The 10,452-nt window shown below is 34.6% G+C and overlaps 1 protein-coding gene across 1 annotated transcript; it reads right to left on the bottom strand.

Annotated features, from left to right (window-relative positions):
• Window positions 1-1,773: 1,773 nt before the first annotated feature.
• LOC138916935 (olfactory receptor 4A15-like) lies at window positions 1,774-2,733 on the bottom strand. Its single transcript, XM_070230538.1, has one exon. It carries the CDS (start codon window positions 2,725-2,727, stop codon window positions 1,774-1,776), a length of 954 nt encoding a protein of 317 aa, XP_070086639.1. The 5' UTR covers window positions 2,728-2,733.
• Window positions 2,734-10,452: the final 7,719 nt, after the last annotated feature.

Here is a 10,452-nt window from a genome sequence, read left to right as displayed (position 1 = left end):
CTTTCAAGCCTAGTACCAGATATATTTGTGTGAATAAATTTGTTAAATGACTTCAGCCTCAGGCAATTTTTGACTGCAACTTCATGAAAGATAATGAGCCAGAAGTACCCAGCTGAACTGATCAAATTTCCAACCTACTAAAACCATCTGAAACGATAAAGTAAACATTGGTATTTTAAGTCACTAAATTCTGGAGTGATTTTTAGTACTGCAGTAATATCTGAAACATTGCAGTAATTTAGATGCTGAAGTATTGGCTAGCACTAATTGAATGAAATTGAAAGCTAAGAAATAGAATCATAGAAATACACAATTTTGTATATGAAAGTTGTGGTATTGCAGGGTATTGGGAAACAGAATATTTATTCAATGAAAGTACTGGGAATATTATTTATCCTTATAATAAGAAAGGAAAATATACTTACATCTCACACCACACCTGAATATTTATATCCTATGTGGGGTAAAGATGTAAATGAGAATAAAAAGTAAAAATTTTAAAGGAGATTATCTTTACAAACTCAGGGTATGGAAAGACTTTGAGAAGTACATGAAGACATCTTTCATCTTGAGTCCGGCATCCTCATTTCTGCATCATAGCTTAGGCGGTGAATCCTTGATCTCAACCATGCTCACTCCAGTATCAAGATGTCAGCTCCACCAATTATGATAATTTTGAATTATTTAATTCACTGTGTTGGATTTCTTTCTGATCAAATGATCTAGAGTACTTTATATTTCCTTCACTGAAAAATAAATGAAACTTTAAGGCCGGCATTTATTCAATATGTGTTAACTAAGTGGAGGTTTTACTATTGCTAGGCACACAAAATGAATCTGATCATAAAGCGCAAAAAAGATGCATATTTTATACCTCAGTATCTATTTTTCAGGGTGAATTCTAAGAAGAAACATGCAACGCCAAGGCCTTAAAAGTATGATATACATAATACAGTATTTTATCCCCAAAACTGCTATAGAGAAATTGTGAACAGAGAAGACACCTTTGATTTATGTCTTAGGTCAAGAACATATATTTCACAGAAAATGAAAAAAAGCATTCCTATGTAAAACAAAAGAATCTGTTCCCAAAATGTTAAACATGCATTGCATTAAAAAAGAGTGTAGCCGGAGAATTTGATTGAATGTAGGCAGACTCTGAGTCTCTACTGTGAGATGAATTACTTAAATATGTTTTTCAACTATTAGAGGAGGCCAATTGATCTAGACGTACAAAATGGGGTTGAACAATTTGATTTTTCAGTCCAAAACAAGATCAGAACATACAAAATCAACCACATGCTACCATCACAGTGTAAAATTCATTTCTCATGGATTTATCCTCGGCTGTGAATGTGTACTGTGAAATTTTAAATAAATTAGTTTAATCAAGATATTTATTTTTACAGCTAATTAACATTTTTTAGCAACCTCATTTTTAAATTTTAAAATTTTACTCTTTTTGGAGAAAAGGGAACAAGTTCCATTTGGTCACATTTATGTACCAGGAAGATACTGTATCCCACAAACAAGAACCTGAAATAAAACCAAAAACTTCTTGTCCACTAAAGGATCTTAATACAATGTGATTGCCTATATGAGATTAAATTATGCAATTCTCTTGCTCTCTAAGGGCTATAACATATTCCACTTAGATAAGAATAACTTATATGACTGTTTCAGAATAAATAAGCTAAATGACCAAAAGGAAGTTATTTTTAGACATGATTACTGACAGTGAAAGTATTCCATGCTTCTGTGAAATAATGAATATTATGTTATGCATGAGGGATACAGCCTTCTTCCAACTAAAGTCACATTTTTGCTCCAAAGTTTTCTCATGGCATTTTTCATTTCTGCATTTCTCAGGGTATAGATTAAGGGGTTCAACATGGGAGTTATGAATGTTAATACCACAGTCATGGATTTATCAATGGGAAAAGTGGAATTGGGCCTTGCATACAGGAAGATACAGGGAACAAAGAATAAAATGACCACAGTCATATGGGATGCACAGGTGTAGAAGGCTTTGGATTTCCCTTCCAAACCCTGAGTCTTAAGGGAGTATAATATGACCCCATAGGAAACTAGGAGAATGAAGAAGATGACAGTGCAAATTGCCCCTCCATTAGCTATCATAGAAAGTCCAATGAGGTAGGTATTGGTGCAAGCAAGTTTCAATAAGGGGTACATATCACACACGAAGTTGTCAATGACGTTAGGGCCACAGAAAGGGAGCTGATAAATAAAGAGAAATTGAACCAATGAGTGCAGAAAGCCTCCAGTCCAGGCCACCAGCAGCATGACAACGCAAACCCGCTGATTCATGATGATCAAATAATGAAGAGGTTTACAGATAGCTACATATCGGTCATAGGCCATCACCACCAAAAGAATGACTTCAGCACCAGCGAATAAATGATCTATAAAGACTTGAGTCATACAAGCATGGAAGGAAATAGTCTTTTTCTCATAAAGTAAGTCTACAATCATTTTGGGAGCAATGGCAGTAGAATAGACCGTATCAATAAATGATAAATAAGCCAGAAAAAAGTACATGGGGGCACCCAGTGATTGGCTGGCAATGATGGTTACAATGATGAGCAGATTGCCCACAACTGTCACAATGTAGATGAGTAAGAATGCAACAAACAGAACTTTTTGCCCCTCAGGGCTCTGTGTGAGCCCTAGCAGGACAAACTCAGTCACATTATTACTATATTCCATGTGTTCTTCTGAAGGTGTTGAACTTGGGTATCAGAAGCTGCAAGCAAAAGCATCAGTAATTAATTTAAGAGGATCACAAGCTTTGTGTCAAAATTGTGATGACTTAGTCAACAATATTTGCTCCAAAGAGTCTCACACAGAGTAATTCTTTAGAAAATGAGAGTTTGGAATCTCTCCAAATTACTCCATTCCTTTTCACAATCAACTACACTGATGAGACTTCAGTAATCTAACTGGAAGATATACCCAAGTGGGCATGTCTGTGAGATGATCCACCAAACAACACAAAGCTACTTTCTCCAAAATCTCTTTCAGAAAGATGACATTTTTGACATTATCATTTCTTTTTTTCATTAAACTTTTATTGACTTCTGAGATCCTCCTTAAAAACAATGGCATCTCTAATAACTTCATTCATATATTTACATAAAGTAATACCTAGTGCCTGGAGCATAAAATTATAGCTGAAGTTTAGGTAACAGCCTTTCTCAGTTACTTTACTATGAGCATCAAGACTCAAGGAATAAGTCACCCACAACAATAAAACAGGTCATAGTGTGAATGCTCATTATATGCTTATTGAATTTTATTACATTAAACTGAATATCAACTCTAATAAGAAAGCAACTGAGCAGAGATAAATTTATTAAATTCTCCACAGCCAAGAAAGTCCAATGAAAGCAATGTTTGCTTGAGATTCATATTGGCAGAATTATTTTAAATGTGCTCTGTTTCAGTGTCCACATTTGTAAATGATGCTTTGTAAAGAGAAAGAGACTCTTCTATCCTTCACGAAATTAGGCAAATTTTTATTCAAACGTCAGAGAGAGAAAATCATAGATGAGAGAAAATAAGAGATAATAGATAAAAGGCAGAGAGAAACCAACAAAGACCGTACACTGAATGAAATTTGCTATGAAATTGAGAGGCAGTTTGGTTTGGGGGGCCCTGAATGAACTGGAAGTAGAGGAAATTTCAGGTTTCCTGATCTGTGAATCCGGATGTGGCCTGAAGGATAACTCAGCATCAGTACCAGTGCTTACCTTTCAGAATCTTATACTTACAAATCAAAGAAAAATGAGTAAATAAATTTCCAAGCTTTAAGATATACCAGTAGAGAAGATCAGCTACCTAAACAAAAAGTTCCATCTTCAGGGCTTCTGGCAGTTCATTACATATACACATAATTAAAAATCTTCACTCACAATTATAGAGTTAAACAGCATACACAATGGAAAATAAATAGTTGCGATTTATAGGAGTAGTCTGAGCATTCAAGAGATAGCTTCTACTAGGAGGGTCTAATCCCTTGACCTGTTGAGTCCTTACAACATTTATTTGTTTATAGCTGAGTTGTCCAGTATCATCTGTTGTCAAGTTAGTAAACGTATCTTATTAATGATTATAGTCTCCAGAATCTATGAACGTGTCTAATACATCTTAAGTGATTAATAAATATTTGACTTAAAAATGTTCTTATGAGCCTAATTATTACTCTAAACTATTGAAAATTATTAATTTGACTTGCACTGATAGAAATTTCTGCACTTTTCCCATACTTTGTTTTATTAAAAATAAATATATCTGATTCAAATATTCATGAGATTCTTCAAATTTCTTTTATTTTTATTTTTTTTAGGAAGATTACCCCTCAGCTAACATCTGCTGCCAATCCTCCCCTTTTTGTTTAGGAAGACTGACCCTGAGCTAACATCTGTGCCCATCTTCCTCTACTTTATATTTTGGATGCCTACCACAGCATGGCTTTTGCCAAGCAGTGCCATGTCCACACCTGGGATCCAAACCGGTGAACCCTGGGCCACTAAAGTAGAAGGTGAGAACTTAACCACTGCACCACTGGCCTGGCCCCTCAAGTTTCTGAACATATTCAGTGAGAAAAAATAAATCATAAGGAATGCTCAAAAAATGTAAATCCATGGTAAGTATCCCACAATGACAACTAAAATAAGATAAATTAAGTGTATCTAAACTACGTCAAATTTAACAACTTGAGGCAGAAAAACAGACCACTTGTATGGTTTTCTAGGTGTAAAACACTGGGAAATACTTTCACTCAACAGGATATTGGAAATTATAGATTCTCATATTTTGAGTTTTAGTCCAGATCCTTTTAAAACATATGATCACAACGCCTAAAGAAGTTTCTATTTACCTGTCTGTATAGTAAAACCTGTATCCCATCTAAGCAACAGCTTTTTTAAAAATGATTGAGCAACGACCATAAAAAATGATGCAGAAAAATTCTGAGATCCTAATAAACATTTAGTCAGCTGATTCAGTCTTTTTAAAAGGATAAATTGTAAAGAAATATAAATTTCCAGGTTAATTTCTTCTTAGTAAAGGAAAAGTTCTACCTGTAAAACCTGAATGTGGTTGAATAGACTTTGAGGACAAATACAGACACAAACAGCAATCTGAGAGAATAGACTGCCTATCTCGTAGATAACTTTCTCAGGTTTGTTTTGTAATTTTGCACAGGTGGACTGGGACACCAGCACAGTGCACTTTTTGAGACTTAATGTTCTAAATTCTGATTCGGAATTTGAGCCTCATAATCTATACTTACCAACTCTGTGGACTTTGGTTGAATTACTCAACATCATCTGTATAATGAGACTTATAATAGCACCTCACACATAGGATGGTTTTAAGGATTAAATATGATAATTCAAATAATGCTCTCCAAAAATTGTCTGACTAATAAGCACTAAATAAATTCAAGATATTATTAACTATTATTTGCTTCCCCATGTAACTTTAGTGCCGCATCTCTACAATTAGTTTTACATGAATTTCTCCAAAGTCCACTCTTTTCTCTGATTACCCATAGGAGCATTCCCTGAGAAGTAGGTAGGTTGACGGGGTCATTACTGTATACGGTTATAGAAGCTGTTCCTTCTTCACCATTCTCATTACTGTGGGAATTTCATTGTCTGTCTTTCTCCATATTTCATTCTGCTCTTTGAAATGTATCATTAAAACTAAATTTAACCTGAGGCATCTCCTTTTTATAAATTGAGAGTTCAACTGAGTGCATAACGTAATGTGTCCAGTTTCACTCACAATAATTTTAAAACCCTAAAAATGAGAAAATATCCACATAATTAACCCAAAGGCAGAAATAGATGTTGGCTTTTCTTTAAGATTCTGTATTTCTTGTATCTAACAAAATTCATAAATTCTCTTTCCACAGACACTGAAATTCACTTTCTAATAATGTATAATTACAGGATGATAAATGGAACAAATATCTAAACTTCTCCGAACTCATTTCCACATGGTCTGTTTTGAGTTTCCCTTTGTAATAAAGTGCTCTTAATTTACATATCAAAATGGCATTTTTGGAGTATATGCACAGACGAATAAAAAGCAGAGACTCAAACAGATATTTGAGCACCAATATTCATAGCAGCATCATTCACATTAGCAAAAAGGGGGTAAAAACCCAAAAGTCGAACAAGTAATGAATGTGTAAACAAATTGAGGTATATACATACAATAAGAAAAGTTATTCAGCCTTAAAAATGAAGTAAATTCTGATACATGCTACAACATGGACGAACCTTCAAGACATTGTTATAAGTGCAATAAACCGGGCGCTAAAGGGAAAATATTTTATGATCCCTTTTATAAGGTACTTGGAGTGGTCATATGCAGAGAGACAGAAATGACAACAGGGGTCGCCAGGGGTGAGGGGAGGAGGGAATGTGGAGTTACTGTTTAGTGAGTGCAGTTTCAGTTTGGGACAATGAAAAAGTTCTGCAGATGGATAACGGTGATGAATGCACAATACTGTGTTATGTATATTTTACCACAATAAAAATGTTACCAACAGAAATAAAACATCTACACATAACCAGGACATTTAAAGATACCATACACAAGGTAATAATTTATAAAAAGCTATAGTAATCATTACTATCTTCAATATACTAAGATCCAAAATAAATAATTTTTCAATTCTCTATATTATATACAGAAACCTAAAAAAGCTATTTTAAAGAACATATATGTGCCATGTTATATTGTGTATTATGTTATGTTATATGCTATGTTCTGCTCTGCATTCTCCGTATTTCAGTATACATTTAAACAATTATAATACAAAATATTGGAGAAAATTATTTCCATTGTGATTATTCTGATAATATTCTATAAAATGGAGAAATTGCATGTGCTACCTTATTCTAGGGGCTTCTGGCATAAAATTTTTTGGATCAAATGACAAAACCTGCTTCTCAAGAAAGATACATAGTTCATTCCAACTAAGTCTACTTTGGTCTATTCTCATAGCAGTGAAGAGTTTTTGTGAATATGTTACCTGGGTTTTCTATTTCCTCTTCGATCGCTTGTTCTAAATCCAAGCTTCTAAAATTCTATCATTTGCCTGGGAAGATGACAGTTTAGTTTGATGGAGATAAGTCAGGACTGCCACCAAATGAATCCAGGTGTGACTGCAGAGAAAGATCAGGGTGCACATAGTCACTAGAAATACTAGAAATGCTTTCTCACACATGGCTAGAAATGCTAGAAATGCTTTCTCACACACAGATCTCTCTCTCTACACCTGCACAAAGCATGACCATCTTCTTCACCATTCATAAGCATATTACAGTTTTGATTATGAAATTATCCAGATTGGCATCAAGAATATAGTTTGTGTGAGTGATGAATCACCAACTTTGAAAGTTGTCATGGAGAATAAGTATCAAGAATCAAGTTTTAAACCCAATTATTATGCTTAAGTGATCAAGTTAATGGAACAAATCTTTGAAAGCATTTTTAGTCAATAACGCAGAAAGCTGGATAATAAAAGAAATAGGCTTTGTTTTAGATATTTTTTAAAGCATTCATATGACAGTTTTAATGTAGTTCATGTCCCGTAAAGTAATAGCTGTTATTGTACATCTTGATAGTAGTATTAATACCCAAGAATAAATCTTCTCTTAGGCAAGGGAAGATGTGACTGGGCACTTAATCACCAATGAACAACAAATCACTTCACTGAGTTGTTAAAACAGTTTGTCCCCAAGGTTGATTGTTCAAAATTAAATTCACTGAGGAATCAAGCACTAGAGAACTGAGAACTTCGACGTGATCCTTCCAGTGAATTCTATATTTTCAGAGGCTTCTCCTGGCCAATCACTTTAGAGAAATCAAGTGAAAAAAATAGCAATCTGACAGCAAAGAGCAAGTCACTTATTAATAGCAAAGACATAGATTGCATGAACAAGAACCCTTTATTTTCAATGAATCAGTTTATATTTGAAATTCTCAAATCCAAGAGGGCACTGGAATGAATTAAAAAGCTTAATTGTTTGCGTGTGGCAGATAAATTTAATGAAAATAGCACAAGGTTGTTGCAAATCAATTTACTAAAAGTTTTAATTCAACACAGACAAGATAACATCCACATAAAACATTCCAACTCAGAAGTTCTGCCCTAAAGAGGACAATCTTTCTTAAAAAGGAATATGGAAGCAAGTAACTAGGAGGCATAATTTGAAAGAAACTGTGGTAAAGTAATATAAGAAAAAAACACAAACACTAAATCCAGAAATATCTGACACTTGATGTTCAGATGGGCTTTACATAAAAATGTCAGGTCATTAAATCTGAATCTCTTTACACACGAACTGAAAACACACTATCTTTTTATGAAGGTTTATTGATAAAGAGGTTTTCTATCTTTTTATTGATATTTCCATTTTATTGATACATATTTTCTTGACTTTTGCCACATCTTCTGTTACTTCTTGAACATCTTTCAGACAGTGGTGTTAAAGATTTTGTCTAGTCATCGGGTCTTTCTAGGGATAATTTCTGTTGGTTTATTTATTTTTTTATTTAAATCGGCCATAGTTTCCTGTTTATTTCTGTGCTTCATGAGTTTATGTTGAAAACTAGATATTTTGAGTCTAACAGTGTGATAACTCTGGAACTCAGATTCTCCCCTCTTGCCCAGATTTGCTGATTTTTGGTTTTCTTTTTGATTTAGTTGCTGTTGTTATTGTTTTATTTTGTTTTTTATTGTTGTAGACTGTCTCTGTGCCAAGGATCAGCCTAAGGTGTAAACTTTAACGTCTTCCCAGGTTTTTTCTGAGCCTTATCCTGCCCCTAGGTGTGAAGGGTGATTTTCTAGTTTCCCTAGTATATGCACTTGATTTTTAATGTCCTATTCTTTGATATCCTGCTGTTAAAGGGAAAAAGAGAGAAAGGAAAGAGAGAAAAAGGTATCACCCCCCTTTAAACATCCTGGAACTCACTTCAGACAGAGAAGTAAGAGCTTTCAACAATGGGAGGAGATGCAACAACAATGGCCACCACCTCTCTGTCTGCACCTCTGTGATCAGAAACATTAATCAGTGATCAGAGCACAGATTGTGATATGGAGCTTGGGGTCATTTTTGCCCTCTCTGGCTCCCAAAAGCTGTGTCGATCTGCTACAGGATCACATGCACAGCTGCCTGCCACACGGCTGAGGATAGGGGGGATGTGGAGCTGCTACTCTGCCAAGAGCTGAAATTGACGACAATTTACCAACCAAGCTTTCCCCTGGAAGTTGTAAGCCTTCAAGAGACTCCAGAGTGCCCGAAAAGTTCTATCAGACGGATTATGCCAGTGCAATTATTGTCCAGGTAGGGAGGCAGATTCCCAATGATTCCTACTCCATCATCTTCCCAGAATCCTCTGCCCTTGATTGCTTTTTGGAATGAAGAAAACATTCGGGAATTAGATAGTAGCAATGGTGGCAGAACTGTGTTAACACACTAAAATCAACCAAATTTTAGGCTATAGAATGTTGAATTTTATGATAAGTGATTAAATAAAATGTTTGCTTTTATATAGCTCCATTCCTTTTCCCCCTCCTTTGTACTCTTATCATCATACAAAGTACATGTCTATATATCATAAGGGCATTCACATAGGTATTGCCTTATTGTTTATGCTATTGTCTTTTAAATCACATAATAAAAGGTCTAAAAGCAGATATATCTATATTTATATTGTCTTTTATGTTTGCCCATGTGGTTATTTTTACCAATGCTCTTTATTTCATGCTGTGGATTCAAGATACTATCTAGTGAGGTTTCATCTCAGCCTGAAAGATCGCCTTCAGTATCTGTTTTAGGGTAAGACTACTAGCAATTATTTCTCTCAATTTTTGTTTACCTGGGAATATATTTTTTTCTTCATTTTTGAATGATAGTTTTTCATGATGTATAATTCTGGACTGACAATGCCCTTTTTTTTCTTCTTCAGCACAATGGATATGTTATCCCACAGTCCTCAGGCCTCCATGGTTTTTGATGAGATATTGGCTATGAATCTTATTGAGGAGAACTTGTAGGTAGGTAGAGTTGTTTCTTCTTACTATTTTCAATGTTCTCTCTTTTTCTTTCATCTTCACAGTTCAATTATAATGTATTTGGTATATCTCTTCAAGTTTATCCCACTTGGCCTTCACTGAGCTTTTTAGACTTGCAGAAAATGCTTTTCATCAAATTATGAAAACATAATCATTATTTTTTCCTTACATCTCTGGCTCCTTATTTTTGCACTCTTATATGTGTGTGTTGGTATTCTTGTGGTTGTCCCACAGGTCTCTGAGACTGTTCATTTTTCCGCATTCTTTTTCTCTTTCCGTCCCTCAGACTGGATAATCTCAGTGACATATCTTTAAACTCATCAATTGTTTATTCT

Source organism: Equus caballus, chromosome 12 (genome assembly GCF_041296265.1).
Source record: "Equus caballus isolate H_3958 breed thoroughbred chromosome 12, TB-T2T, whole genome shotgun sequence".
Classification (NCBI taxonomy): Eukaryota; Metazoa; Chordata; class Mammalia; order Perissodactyla; family Equidae; genus Equus; species Equus caballus.
The sequence above is the reverse complement of the archived record's forward strand: the minus strand, read 5'-3'. Positions and strand labels throughout refer to the sequence as shown.

Bases quoted from the DNA above. Each gene is read 5' to 3' on its own strand.
- LOC138916935 (XM_070230538.1), bottom strand. From the start codon at position 2,727: ATGGAATATAGTAATAATGTGACTGAGTTTGTCCTGCTAGGGCTCACA.